Below are 16,412 nucleotides of genomic sequence, written 5' to 3'. Positions count from 1 at the left end.
TTAAATACACAGCACTTCTTTTAATACTACTGTGACTATATCTTGATTATATGTGAATATTTTATAAAAATTCTAAGAGAGAAACAAATTGACAGAAGTTAATGTGCAACAGGAGCCATTATTTTTCAAGTTTGCTAAGCGAGTTGTAATTTTGTACTCCTAACACCCAGGGGATAATACATTTCATATGATAAATGAGTTCCTTGTATATTTTGTTAAAGATCACACTTTGACAATGCCATCTTTATTTTTAAAACACAGAGCCTTAAAATGAAGGCTTAAATTATGTTTACATAAATTTCATTTTATTTCTCAATGGAGTTGTTTTATTATAGCTTCAAATCATTCATTGAGTTAGCTCTGCTAAAACAAAAAATGAACCACCCAAGTGGCTATAATTTAGAATCAAAATTTTGCTTTTACTTAAGAGAAGGAAATAGTAGGATAGACAAGTTGTTCCTAATTCATTAGTTTAAACTGACTACTCATAAACCACAAATGCCTTTGTTTTGTTACTGCTTACAGAGTTTCTTTGCCCATCTATAACAAGTAAGACGGCTGATACTTGAGTTGAATATTTAATCGCTAAATGTTGCTTATACCTCTTTATACCATAAGTCATGAAGTGAACATTCAGAATATGCTAGACATTTCTTTAATAAGAGTTTTTGATGTTAAGTTGACATTGTAGTAGACAGGAATAACAATATGAACCGTTTTTGAGCTTATGCTACTCTTCATAGGATGTATCAACACCTGTAATAAGAGATTACTCAAAATCATATATATTTTAGTATCTATGCTCTTTATGTTGTTTACATTTAGTTTAAGAAAACGTCCACATATTTCTAAAAATAGAACTAGAATTAAGCCTTCTGTTTTTATACAGATTCTTCTTAATTATATGGTGAAAGAAAAAGAATAAATGAACTGCTAAATATCTACCCCAATTTAAAATTAAATCAGTACATATCTGCCCACAAGAATTTATCTCCTTCACCAAGAAATGCGAGCTTATTTTATTCTTTAAGCAGGAAATCATAGCTAAATTAACTGTTATATATTATTGTCACCAAAAAATAATTTATTCTGTAGTTTTATATATGTGTTTGCATTAGTGGCTTTTGGTATCTAGAAGAATTGATCAGAAACAACAATTATGAGAAAAGTTAAAAAAAAATCCCATGAATAATGCTTAATTCTTTACTTAACTCACTATACCAATTCTTCATAACATAGAAAATTTTAAAATGCAAACACATAAAGAAATTCTTCAAAGATACAACAAAAATATTTTTAACCTAAAATTCTTGTCCATCTATAAAATTAATACATAGGGGCAAAAATAAAACAGTTCCAGAGGTGCTAAGACTCCTCTGAATCTTTTCTGGTATCATGACTCAAGGAAGCACTTCATAGGTGAATGTTAAATTCAAGAAAAGAGAATATTAGCACATAACAAGAAAGGATGTTAAGAAATCTGAGAGAAAACGCAAGAATGCAGTAAGAGCAATTAGGTATAGGAAGTCAGTTGGTCTCCAGAACATCTTCAAAAAATAACAATGGAATGTATATTAAGCAGTAAAATTCCTCAGCAACTAAATATTAAATAACATGATAAATAATGTGGGTATTTCTACTCTCAACAAGGCAAAAAAAGAAGCAATAAGAACTTTCAGGAAAAACAAAACAAAACAAAACAAAACAAAAGGCATGTAAGTTCCAAATATGAGGCGTAACAAAATATGGTATAATTAATTCCCACTGAGGAAGCATGCCACGGGCATGTTTCCTAAGTTGTGATCTCATAGAAAAGGAAATGGAATCCTAGTTCCATGATTATATGTGCCTGATTATGTAAACACTCAATTGGTTTTTAAATGTTAGAATCATCCTTTAGAAAGAGCAGAAATATTAAATAGTACATTAGAATTGAATGTTATTAAATTTGACAATATAAAAACAAAGTTACAACTTGAAGACTGGGAAATGGGAAGCAGCAAAAAGGATTGTAGGAGGGCTGGATCCTACATACCATCTAGGGTTGTTACAACACTAAACAGAAAATGTAGTACATTATTTAAAGGTAAAAGATCATCAAAAGAAGCATCAAAATAATAAAAAAAAAACAGAAGAAGAAAGGGAATGGTGAATTCTTATCTGTCATGTCACACTAAATAAAAGTGGTTGCCTCTATTATAATAGACTGCACTACACGGAATAAAAGGTTGATTTCAAAATTATTTGGTGCCTCCTACTACGTTAGACTTTTAAAGCTGTTTCTCTGAAAACTGTAATTGTCCTTCAACGTACTCGTTTTCTCTGTTACAGGAAATTTCATATACATTTCAAGTTAAGTCTTATGATTGATTTGCGACAGAAATTCTTTGAAGAGTACTGTCCTATTCTTATTCTCTAAAGTAGAGTTGCACTAAAAATTACTGCAACTCTAATTTTCTTTTTCCTCTTTACCATTCTTCCCTTGAGCCGGTAACTCATGTTCTCAGAAATCTGCAGATGTCAGTTTTCCCTCCTTCACATTCACCTTCCCCTCTCCCCCTTGTGACTGTACATCGCTTAGTCTGGCAATAGTTTGGGTACCACCATATCCTAACAAATCCTTCCTTCAATTCCACACAACCTTTTAGCCAAGAACTATGCTCACCCTTCCATTTTTACCAAGCTTCTTAAAAGAAGTCTGTACTCACTGCTTTTCTCACTTACCTTCTCAGTTGGCTGCAACCCCACATCACTGAAACATCCAGGATCAGCTAGTTATCTTTCTCCAGGAAACATGCATTCATGCATGCATTCAACAAAGATTGATTTGTTCCTTGAAAAAACCTGATATGGTCCTGACCTTAAAGAGCTTATAGTCTAAGGTGTAGAAAGACATTAATCAATTGCACAAATAAATATGCACTCATAAGCTAGGACAAATGCTCTGAAGAAAAAGAACAAGTTGTGAAGAGAGGATTTTATAGGAGGAGATTGATTTGGTCTAAAGGTTGGAAGAAGCTTCTTTAAGGATGTGACATTTGACCAGAGAAATGGTCAAGTAGCAAGCAGTTCACCAGTCAAGAGGACTAGAGGTGGGGAGAGCATACCCAGCACCGCACATCCCTGACACTGCATGTACGAGCTGAGAGGCAGCCTGTGCCAGTCCTGCCCTGGCATTTCTCACTCTTAACCCTTTAAAACTCTTTAATTATCTATATCCCTCCACTCAAACCCTCTACTCTCCCAGTTGGTAAGATCTAAAAGGGCCCAGATCATCTTCATCTTGTTTGTTGTTTTTAATCTTAAAGAGACTTGCAAAGGTCCTGTCACACAGCATCGTCTACCCTTTCTGACAGCAAGGATGGAACTGGAGAGCATTATGCTAAGTGAAATAAGTCAAGCGGTGAAGGATAAATACCATATGATCGCACCTATAAGTGGAACCTAATCAATAAAACAAACAGGCGAGCAAAACAGAACCAGAGACATGTAAATAAAGAACAAACTAACAGTGACCAGAGAGGTGGGGGAGGGGAATGACAGGGGGAAGGAGCGGAAAGGTCAACTCAAGGAACATGTATAAAGGACCCATGGATGAGGGCAGGGGAGGACTGATTGTGGGGGAGGGGAGGTAGGCAGAACAGGGGAGAGAAATAGGGGAAAAATGGGGATAACTGTAATTGAACAGTAATAAAACAATAATATAAAAATAAAAAACCAAATGAGTATTATATATGACCTTTTAATTATTAAATCCAATTTTTAAATTCTTATCTAATTGTATCTCTCAGTGTCATTAAATCAGATGATGACTACCTCCTTCTGACCTTCTATCTACTCTTGTTTCAATATCACCCTCTGTCTAGGTGCTCCTCTTACCTCCCACAGGTCCCTATTCTGTCGCCTATCCCTGATTCCACCCATGGCTCACCACTTGGAACATACTCTGAGGAATCTCTTCCATACCCAAATGGGAAGTATGAAGGAACCCAACTTCCTTCAACAAGATCTCATTTCTTAATTTCCTCATGGACCTGGCTCCCAAACAGCAGACTCGTGCAACATCTGTTTGCTGGTCATATATACCTACATGCCTTAAAGCCATTTCAAACTCAAATAAGGAAAACCGAAGTCATCATTATCCATGGCCTCCTGATCCAACAATGACAAAATAACACTACATCCATATCCATGTTTTATCTTGGTTTATGGTATCACTAATCCATTCAGACACCCAAACTAGGTATCTGGTGGATATACTCTTTTTATTTCGCACATCCAAGGTCAGACAGTTTTAGGCCCAAGAGACTTATCTAATCTTTCTCCTCTTCTCCAGCTGTTTGACCACTAGCTTAGCTCATACTTTCAGCATTTCCTTCTAGATGTCAACAACTACCTTAATATCATCAACAACCACCAGACTAAAATATAAATCTGATACCACCATTACCCTGCTTACAGCTTTTCAGTCTAGAGGATAAAATCCATGTTTCTTAACATTGCATGCAAAGCTCAGACTTGTTTCCTTCTATAGCCCCACCTTTCACCACTTCCTTCTGTGAACCTTACTCTAAGGGAACCACAAAGTACTTGTGGGTATTTTCTACAGCACACACTTCCTGGCTCTGTGCCCTTGTACTTTTCATTGTAATACTCCTGTTCCTGGATACCATCTATCATGCCAAAATCTGTCCAGTAATCTTTAACCACCTGGCTCTTTCTGGGTTCCCCAAGATAAATGGGATGTCCCTTTCACCATGAACTCTCTTACTCTATGCAAAGCCCTCCTGAAGTGCAATAGTGTTTCATTGTTTTTACCATTGTGAGTTTAACTACTGTGTCTCCCTGTCTGTGAGATATGTGAGGAAAAGGAGCATGTTTAAAAAGCATATAATGGATTCTCACTAAAAGTCCATATAAAGAGGAAAGAAAAACAACATTTGTTCGTTCAAGAGTTTTCTGTTTGGTGCTACACAGGACCCACCACTACTCTAAATGCTAAAGCTACTTTAAGGACCAAGATAGATAAAAATCCTTGCTCTCAGGCTGTAAAGTATATCCACTATTTTAAATAGTGCTACATAATACGGTGCTATGGAGAAACAATAAAGCATATACGGGGCATATTACCTATTAAGGTTGAGGAAGGTGGTTATTGAGAAGCTGAATTCTGTTCAAAGACATGAAGGGTGGGGTCGGGGGGGGTGCCAGGCCATCCCAACATCTGAGAAGAGAATATTCCAGAGAAAGGGAAGAGCAAGTATAGAGACTGAGGAGGGAACATGTCTGATGTTTCTGAAGCAAGGAGGGCAGCGTTACTGGAGGAGGATGAAGGAAGTACAAGGTAATGTCAGAGAAATAATGGTGTTGAGGTGTGTCCACAGTGTGACCGTATAGGACCATTCTAAGAAAGAGCTCTTGGATCATTATAAGAAAGATGGGAGCCATGGAAGGTTCTGAGTGGAGGGTGATGTAATCTGCTTTATGTTTAATAGCCTTGTTCTGGTTTCTGTGTTAAGAACACTGTGAAGAGTAAGAAAACAGTTAGGAGGCCATTGCAAAAGTCTTAGAGAAAGATGCTGATGCCCTATAACAAGATTAATTGACAGTGGGGGTGCTGAGATGTGGTCCAATTCTGAATATATCTCAAGGTACGATCTATAAAACTTCATGACTAATGGATGTGGGGTGTGAGAGAGAGAGTGTCTGGGATGATACAAATTCTTGACCTGAGCAGCTGGAGGGGTAGAGTTGCTATTTATTGAAATGGGGAAATGAAGAGAAGAACCTCTTGGGGAGAGGAGAATATAATGCTCTGGAGATGTCTATTCAGGCAAATGAAGACACTAAGCATGCATTTGGGTATGTAACTTTCCTCATAGACCCCCAAACCTTTGTTCTGCTATTGATTACTACCAGCAGCAAAACCTGTGCCCTGTTTTGAATTTTAAGTTGAGTTTGCTGCAGACAGAGAGCAACTCTTAAAACTTGAAATGAAAATAAAAATAAATGGATCATCTAAGAAAGCTTTAGATCCCTTGGCAAAACTGGCCCAAAGGAAATGGAGAGGCCAAAGAACTTTTACATACAACCCATGGACATGAACTAAGAGGGGGGAAGTGCTGGAGGGAGGAGAGGTGCAGGGTGGATGGGGATAAAGGGAGAAAAAAATGGGACAACGGTAATAGCATAATTAATAAAATATATAAAAATAATAAATAAATAAATAAATTATTTTTTAAAAAAGGGAAAAACAGTCCCCTGTCCACACTGCTCACTGGACTTCATTCCCCTCGGGAGCTTCATCTGTGACTGAGGCTTTCCATAAGGGCTCTCAACCCCTTGGAAATGCTTCCGAGTTTTTTGTTTTTTGTATTTTTTTGGTAGGAGGATGCTTTGTTGTCATAAAGGTGGCTGATGCTGGCATTTACGGCTGTCCTACAATGCTGATCCCATCCTGCATATAATTTTCTAATGCATTAGACATTCATGTAGGTGAAAATCTGTTTATAAATATCTGGACATAGAATTCAGCTTTATTTTACGTATAAATGCAAAATAATTGCATTTATATAGATAAGGGATTTTATTGGTTATATAATTACTGTGTAAAATGAGAATGGGTCAATTGATTTAGATTTTAACTTCGGTTTGTGGATCAGCCCAAAATATGTTTCATGGTTTTAATATATACTGAATTTTCTGGGACTCTAACTACATTAATACCTAAGCATATGGGTATATATGCATAAACATACATATATACTTATTTTGTCCTCATTTTAAAATGGACAATATACAGGATAGGTATTAATAATATTTGAACTTCACTTTAAGGTTTCTTAAATCCAAAGTTATGCATTATAAATAGCTGCAAAAAATGACTACTTCTTTATGTTTCTAATGTCTTGGTACCTGAGCATTTATATGTTAAAATAAATATGATTTCATTCTGACAGTTTCACTTATTTCTATTTTATGTTATATTTAGAACAGTATATTAATTTTTAAATAAAATGATATATGTAGTCACATTTTACTTTAATCTCAGGAGAGCATAAAATGTTAAAATTATTTGTCATAAAAATGGGGCATTCGTTACAGTACAGTTCATGTCCTAGAAAGTATCTGCCACCAAATAATCAGACTCTCCTCACAACGAAGGCCCAGACCTTGGCACACCAAGAAAACAGTAGCAATGATAACCAGTACTCCAAAAGTAGTGATTTCAAGCAATGTGGAGAGTTAAAATGGACAATTAGTCCTCAAGGAGAAGTTATTTTATTTTCTGAATGGGCACTATTTGAAAGCAGTCATGGGCCCCTCCCCGGATGTGATTTTGTGGTGGTGTGAGTGGTGCCAGAGAATTGCAGGATTATCTCTAAGGTCTAACATTCATATTCCAAGTTCTTCAGCAACGAGGTGACATAGCTACAGCTCAGCTATAAGAGACCACAGGCATGGCTTTTGTGCTAATTTTATGTGAACAGAAGTAAATTAAGCACTGTCTCTGAAAATAAAATATCTAAAGGGGAAATATAATGATGAGTAAATTTCCTTAATTCCAATATCACAATAAATTATTAAGGAACATAGTTCGCTTCCCCCTGCCTGCTTTTTCCCATTATTTAACTTCCCTGGAACTATTTCTACATCTTGAAATGGCAGTAATTCCCCTTTCCTCACAACTTTCTTTTGAAAATTAAATGTGATAACAAATGTAACTTACATACTGCATTACTATGTTTTACCAAAAGGTATTGAATAGTTAAAATCTGGATGGCATGTTGGAACTTAGCATTTTAGGATAACATCTAGGGATTTGAAGGAACAACAACATATGTATAAGACTATAATGGAGACTGACATGTAGTGAATATCAGTATATATTAGACAGTATTATTATTATTATTATTACTGTACTATTACCAAAAACACAAATGGCACATTATACAAATGTATTTTCATAAATAAAATGAAGATGACATTTCAGAATTCAGCACTCCCTATTTATGTCTTGACATTTCTTTATTTTAAAAAAAAGTGAGTATCCAGTCACTTAGAAATAGGGAACATGTATGTTGATCCTGGAATAAAATAAATGACTTAATTATTCATTAATTTATAAATTACATTACTTATATATTAGCCTATGAAAACACATAATATCCTAATTAATTATTTTTATTCAATGTCTTAGAAAATGTCTTAAACTGAAATGTGAGATTATTTATATAAAAGAAAATCAAGGTGGCCGGCTGCATGTAGTCTAGTCTGCCGTGACTATTATCTGTACCACATTACACAAATTTTTGTATAAATATTCCTCTTACCTAATATGGACGAAGGTAACTGGGAAATGAACGTTTCAAGAATTCTCCTTTAATTTTTCAAAGTAAAAAACAGCTAACCATTTTGAGATATACTGACCCAACTTTGTTTAGTAAGTCCATATTCTGAGCAACATTTAACATTTTACCTGAGGAAGGAAAAAAAAATGTAACAGCCAAATCCTTAGAGGCTATGCAGGCAAAGAGATATGTGTAAGCAGCTCCTGAATTGTAATGCTTTATAGTCTCTCTGTTCCATTGTTAGGTTTTATTTCCTTCTAATCAGGAACTATTTCAAATATTTTAAAAATTAGAGATAACAATGTAATAGATGTACACAGATTCACCACCCACGTTTAATAGTGTTAACATGTTGCAATATTTCCTTCAGACATGTTTTTTGAGGATACAATGCTCTTTTATGTGCTGCCTTCTTTACATAATTATTTCTTAATTTTAACTTCCTTTTTCACTTTAAACTGGTTTACATCAAATTATTAAAGGGCCTGATGATGTGTCTACTTCTCTTTTGAAAGTATAAATGTTAAAAAAAATATACTCAAGAGGGCAGAAATCTGGCATTTGGAAAAATGGGGTTTTAATGATTTGAAACGGCACAAAGAAAAAAAATCATGATATGGTTAACAGCCTAAAGCTGGTTAAAACAAGTAACACTAATATTAAACCTTTTGAGGAACAACCAGATAATTGGATCATTAACCATTCTTAGCAGAGTTCTCACCCATATTTTCAAAGGCTTCATAACTGTTTTTATTTTTAATAATGTTTATGGTAATATTAGACAGTAATATTGAGATTTTAATTCTTCTGAAGTCTAAAATTTTCAGGCCTTTGTAAATATCCAGCTGGGGGTTTGCTACGCATTTAAAGGGAATTAAAATAAATATTCATTTTATAATTCCTTTAAATAAACAGGCTTAAAACGTATGTGTTGAACAATAAAATAATATGTGGTTACCACTTTCTGAAAACAAAAACAACAAAATAGATTTTGGTTTAAAGACTCATAATGAGTGTTCACTGCAGAACAGTGTATTTCAAGTTTTCAAACAAAACAAATTTTAAAAAAACACCATTTGCACATAAAAATGGTTAAGATGTTAAATTTTATGTGTTTTTTTACCACAATACAAAATAACATTATTTTAATCCTAATATTTCCACAGTATTTCTTTAACAATTTAAACTTAAAGTGTACATGTAGAATTGCTTCCAACTCTGTTTATTTACTTGTTTTGTATTGTATAATTTTATGTTTGTTAATTTTAAGGTGTGCATCTAACTTTTCATTTCCTTTGATTTAGCAATTCTTTTTCTTATTAACTCAGTTTAGTATCTAAATTGTGCTATAAAATAAAGCTTCAAAGTGAATTTTTACATAAAATTGAACAAATATTGTAATACCTCCAACACAGTTTAAACCCTCCACTTGCTTTTTAAATTTAAATGTAAAATTAAAAAATTATATTGTTTTGTGCTATGTTCAAGACATTTTAAAATTGGTGTATATCTTCTGCATAGGTAAAAATGTATGTAAAACAGAAAATACATTTTAAAGATAACAACAGTGTCTCATATGTGACTGATGAATACTATGAATTAATAGTGAGATTCAAATAAAAATGGCTAAGTAAAGCTGATTATTATACTGTATTAATTTTTCATAAAAATGGACTTACAAATCAGTAACTTACAAAAATGTTTGAATATTTTTACCTTAGTATAAAAAACCACACTTATGTATAATTATCTTGATCATATATGGGAGGGAAAAATTTTAATGTTCTTCGTGGTTATTGCCAAAATTCAATTATAGGTAATAATTTTGATTTCTCAGCATAATTAAATCTCTTCATAACTCTGTATCATATATTAAACTGGTCTTTTCATTTGAGAAAAACGTAAAAACTCATTACAGGAGAAATAGTATTATGATAGAAAAGTTGCTTTATTTGTAAAACTAATTAAAATAATGGATTAATAGGTTATCAAACTTGGCTTGGATGGCTAAATCTACCTATGCAGTGTACAAAGGCATAATCATTTAACACTGAGCAGTAGAAGCCCAAAATTTCCTTGAAAAATTGGCTACTGGAAGATCGGGGAGCTCAGAAAAGAGACTACTACATATTTTAATTTACACACTTAGAGAAAAATTGCAAGTCAACGAGCAGGGGATAATTTAATAAGCACAAATAGGTTAGATGGCCTCACTTGGAAAAAATAGTTTAGATAGCCAATACATAATAAACATCAAAATAAGTTATGTGTGGATTAAAGAGTCAAAGTGTTCAGAAATTGAATATTTAAAAGAAAGAAAATAGACCTTTTCATTAAACTTCTGGCTAACATAATTCTTTAAGCTTAGGACCAAATATTTATAAAACATATGTAAATACATCAAATATATATACAAATATCATTTTCAGCTTCCTATATATATTTATATAAAATGAAGTGTGTGTGTATATCCATTCCAAAAGAAAAAGAATAATATATTTTGTCAAAGAAGAATCTTTAAAAATTAAAAATACACACACATAACCAATACAGTTTAAAAAACCTGGCAGTGATATTAAAAGAAAGTAATAGAAGTAAAAGGATTACTTATGAAAGTAAAGCCTTGGAGTATAAAAAATATTAATTCATTAAGTAGTATCTCATGGATTTTATAAGAATAGAAATGTTTCATGGAGAAAATATGCCAGAAAAGGTGTTTGTATTTTCAAAGAGAGTGCTCATATAATTTGATAATGAAAAATATGTCCCAATCTGACTCACATAAATGGGCAAAAAAAAAGTAAAGGACATAAAATTCAAAAAGGAGTATTATAGTCTCAAAAATATATAAATTTACATTCAAACTAAAAGCAAATAAGGAAATTCAAGTACAAGAGCAAAATATTTTTAAAGTATTGATTTACAATTTTATGAACACTTGAAATGCTAATAGGAAATTTTCATAGAGGAAAAATTTCTCAATTTTTTTATGGTGGAATTATATGTTGTTCCAATATTTTTAGAAAGCAAATTAGCAATATGAACAAAATGCCAAAAACACTGATATCCTTTAACCCAGTGATTCTACCGTTAGAAAATATGCTATTAAAGTTCCAAAATAGTGAGAAAAGATACAGTTTCTGGCAGAAGTAACACCTACTTGAGTGTGGTTGGTAGGGTACATGAATATCTGTCACGAGGTGGACAGCAATTTAAACATTTCACCTAAAATGTCATATGATGTGCTTGAATGTGATACTGTTATGTTACAGAATTATATAATTACATGCTTATGATTTTGTAATAAAAGGTTTTGTAATAAAAAAGGGGTGTTATTTGTGTCAGATCCTGTATATTCAAGATCATCAATACATTATTTATAATATGTAGATATTTTAAAAAATCCCAACCCAAACAAAGCCAGCTTTGGTATCCAAGAGCAAAAGGATATTTAAGGAAGTATTACATAATTAATAAAATAAATATTATGAAGACTACTTATAAGAAAGGTTTGACATGTTAAGTAGAAAAACAAAAGATACCAAATTATCTGCCTACTACAATTAAAACTGAAAAAAGAAATAAGTCACTCAAATAGGGAATGACCAAGGAGGCACACTAATAGGTTAACAGTGAGCACATTGGAGTGGCAACAATATGGATGAATTTTTTTCTTTTTCTTTTTCAAATTTCTATCATATGTTATGTGATGTTTATAAATAAAACAATCATTTCAAAATCAGAATTATTGTTAAAATTATGAATCAATCTAAATAATTATACCTATGCATGGTACAACAATATAAATATACTTTGGTTACAACAAACTTTAAATACATTTATCATTATTGAAAACATAGTCCTATGAAAATATATAATCATTGTTCTGTTCACCTGGAAGCACTGTGTGAAGTTTTTCTTTATCACAAACTCTTAGCATCTTTCATTTTTATATTTACAAATTTAAAAGGATTACTTAGGAAAGTAAAGCCTTGGAGTATAAAAAATATTAATTCATTAAGTAGTATCTCATGGATTTTATAAGAATAGAAATGTTTCATGGGGAAAGTGTAATTTTAAGGTCTGACCAAAAAAGACAAGAAAATGCAAAGCTTTAAAGTCCTATGTTTAAAAGAAAACTGAAACCAATTGTATTCAAAACAGGCAACAAAATATGACTTAAACTCACATGAATGTTATGGAACTTGAATCTCACCATACAGCAGATTGTCTGCTACAAGGTAGGTAAAATGATTCCATCTTCCTGGGCGCCTTTCCTCTCAGTTATTCGAAAGGTAATTCCTTGCAAAGCCCCCAACCTTGTAGCTATTGCTTCACAGGGGAACCAGCATGCATGCTTTCTCTTAATTGCTTATGTTTGTTAAAACTGGGGGGGAAATTTTTAGTGCTTTCAGTAAAGTCTTACAGTTGGCTGTCTTTTCTTTCTCTACATCAGAATCCACTTAATGTTACATGAGGGATTACAGTAACAAATGTATGTTTTTTGTGTTACCTCAATTCATTCTGAATTTCCCCACTGCATAATGCTGCAGTATAGCTCATTCAGCATTTGATCTTGCAGCCAGGCTAACCAGTACTTGTTTTCATAGCTTTCCAGAGAGATATAAAGTATACTTATGTACAAAGTGTTAAGTAGAATAATTTAACAACACTCCTAAATTCCTACTGGCTTTTATTTAGTTTGAAACTGAGCAGTAGCTTTCAATAAACTGCAGGGACAACAGAAAGAGGGAATGGCCTTATTTTTCTTTGTTCATGAATGGATGAAGAATAAAATGTACTGAGCAATTGAATATAGAGGCCTGAAGAAGCCCTAAAATTGAAAAGATAATTGCAGATATATTTGCCTTCTACAGGAAAACAAAGAAAGCTTTAGCACAAACATCTTCAGGCCTCACTTTTAAGAGAGCCAGGTCATCTAAGCTATTTCAAAATTTCTTCCCCTTGCTAAGAATGTGACATGTTATTTCAGGCAATACTTTTACTTCCTATATTACTGTATGTACAGACTAGTATATGAATTTGGCATAGTGAATCTATGCATTATATTCATGCTCATTAATCAGCTTCTGATACACTCTTATTGCTTGAAGTTGAATTTGCAATGATTAATTTAAAAATTTCCTGAGAATCCAAAATTCTCAGGAAAAATTTCATTTTTCTGGTGCTAAGCCTCCAGGAAGAAATTTCAGAATTATTCTTAAAAGGAAATAAAGCCCAATTGAGACATAATTTTTAAAAATAAATTTGTCAAAAAGTGGTGGGCTGCACATGTACATACACACATATAATTTTCTAATGTGAGCTTAAAAAAATTTTCAAACTTCAACACTTCCTACCCTGCAAGCATCAAATCCAAAGTTTTCTGGCTGGACTGACTTGCTGATTTCTCTACAGGATATGCTTGTGTGGTTGACTTTCAGTATCAAAGCTGAAGCTCAAATACCTGCAAACTTCATTACTTGCATGATTATCAAGAGAAAAATGAAAATTGGAATTCATAAAATTCCTAAGTACTGATTTTAATTTTTAGCTTCTACCTCACCAAATTTACAAAAAGCAGTTGAAATGCTGAAGTGACAAGCAGCAACAGAAGGAAACCCAAGCAAAGGATTGCAAGGGTTCAGAGCCTGTCTAAAGGAGAAACAATTGTAACACATGAGGCAAACCGGAAATACTACTTTCATATTATTTTCATAATAGCTTTACTTGATACACACATCTCCAATTTTCAGTGCAAATTTGGAAGTTTAAAATAAATATTTATATGCAGCCTCCCTCAATTTTGAAATGCAATGCAAATAAGAATATACATTGTTCATATATAAAAATGTCAATTTAGTAATGTATTATAATTGCTCTTCTAAAGTGAAACAGCAAATATTCTTTTTCTCCACACCTGCAATAATTAAGTTATACATACAATTCACTTCAATATTGTAATAATATTATTCAACGACATCCAGATGCACACGTTTCTGTCCTTTTGTCCTAAAGGTTATCTCACCTTGCACTTTGGACACTTCTGGGCATTCCTCTGTCCGTGCTCAATTTCGCTGGCCCAGTGACGCAACAGTTTGTCTCCTTTTTTGTACTCCTTGCAGTTAACACCTTCATGCCAAGGAGAGTGGCACTTAAAACACCAGACGAATTGGCAAGTGGGGCACTGGATCTGTGTAAGGAAAAGTAGGGTTAAGTGCTCGTAGAAATACTGCAAGTGTCTAAAAGATAAAAGTGGTGATTCTTGGGGAAATTACGATAGCTGAAAGGTTATCATTTGTTCAGATTTAAAGTAACTCCCCTCTAAAAGATATAAACTACAACAAGATATGACTATTTTATTATTAAAAGAGGAAAGAATTGCTTTGGCATAGATGATTTGGCTGTTTGTACACTATACTAGAAATAAACGCTTGAGACGTCCTGGAAATCATTTTGGTCTTAAGAACGTTCCCTAGATTGAAACACAGAATAAAACCTGAAGTCTCACCGTGCCTCAAATCCACACACTCAGGCTGCTGTCCTTAAATTTGCCTTTCTCTTGACTCAATTTCCCCAGCATTTTAATTGCTCTTCTTATCAATGGCTTCACTCACTTTTTTAAAAATCAAAATCTCACAGATGCTTCATCAAATAAAAAAAAATACTGGCAAGTAAACTGCTATACCACTATCTGCCGTGAAGCACCACTTAAAATAACGGACACTCTCTTTTTTAATTATAAAAAATAATACAAAGGATCCTATTAGAAATAATATGTCTTGATGGTTCTGTGGCCTGTTACCTCTTAACTCGGGAACCATCATAAAGATGTTTTTGTATTTTCACTGTATGGTACTGTATGTGAGAGTGTGTGTATGTTCATGGAACATATTTGTTTTCCACATGACATGGAAGACTTTATCTGACTTCCTTTATTTTGAATGACAGTGGAGTATCTCCTCCTCACACAATGTTTCTGGTCCTCACCCTCTAAAAACATATGAACATAACTTGACTTTCCTAGACCTGTGTGATGAAAGTCAATTAATAAAATGTCTAACTAGGAACAATATTGATAACTGACTATTCTTCTCTGAGCTCCTGTATATTAATTACTTCACTGTAACACGTGTGAATTTACTGACTACATTTTGAAAATCAGTTAGAATTCCTCTTGGTAAACTATACAAAATTGCTACTTACTTTTTTTTTTGAAAACTACTTTTTTTGACAACAGTGGTTCCAATATATACATTAATTGAGTGGCAATTATAATCACAACTCTTCCTTTTATAATTCAAAGCACTGCATTTTTCACTTATGTAATGAATAATGTTCTTCCCATGCAAATATGAGGTAACAAAAGTACTTGTCTTCTTAATTATATCAAAACAAAATAATATTTTGTCATAAAATTTTAAAATCTTCATGTTTTATTTATTTTTTGCAATTGTTTATATAGTAATGTTTGTACTGCTGCAATACATGCACTACCTTGTTTTACCAACAAAATAGGTAAGATCCACTGCTGCAAAGTAGGTAAGACCATCACAAGTTTACAGAAGAAGGAACACAAGTCTCAGAGAATACATAATTTGCTCAAAATAAGTAAGTAAGTTAAGTAAGTATAGCAAGTAAGTGTTAAAAAGAAATTCAAACAAAATGTGTGGCTGCAAGCCCAAATTTTTTTCATCATGCCACAATCCTTTCTCACACTAAACATCATTCTTTCTATGATGATTAAAAATCAAAGTGTAGAAGTCAAAGAAGGTCATGTGATTAAACTATTCAGTAAGTCAGAATTTTCCATGATTACCACTATAAAGAGGAATTTGAAAATCTTTTCAAGGCTTTACTCACAGAAATTAAGATAATCGTTGCCTTTTTTAGAAAAAGGGATGTTACTAGTCAGTCACTTAACTATTTTTGCCTTTTCTGATCATTAATGTGTACATGAGTCATATTTAGAGCAAGAAGACCGAGTTAAAGTGTGTGAGCTCCAGATGATAAAAGGATATAAAATGATCATTCTCCTATGTCACTGAACCATGAAGAAAA

The 16,412-nt window shown here is 33.0% G+C and overlaps 1 protein-coding gene across 1 annotated transcript in view; it reads right to left on the bottom strand.

Annotated features, from left to right (window-relative positions):
• The window catches only part of RNF217 (ring finger protein 217), a 113,577-nt gene that overhangs the window by 11,956 nt on the left and 85,209 nt on the right, over nt 1-16,412 (bottom strand). Inside the window, exon 3 of the mRNA XM_054569912.1 lies at nt 14,380-14,544. Within this exon, the coding sequence (XP_054425887.1) occupies nt 14,380-14,544 (165 nt within the window). The remainder of the gene's footprint in view (nt 1-14,379; nt 14,545-16,412) is intronic.

Source organism: Pteronotus mesoamericanus, unplaced genomic scaffold (genome assembly GCF_021234165.1).
Source record: "Pteronotus mesoamericanus isolate MK-2021 breed Mesoamerican mustached bat unplaced genomic scaffold, CSHL_Meso_final contig_20, whole genome shotgun sequence".
NCBI classification, from domain to species: Eukaryota; Metazoa; Chordata; class Mammalia; order Chiroptera; family Mormoopidae; genus Pteronotus; species Pteronotus mesoamericanus.
Note: the sequence above shows the minus strand (reverse complement) of the source record. Positions and strands in the feature narration are given on the sequence as shown.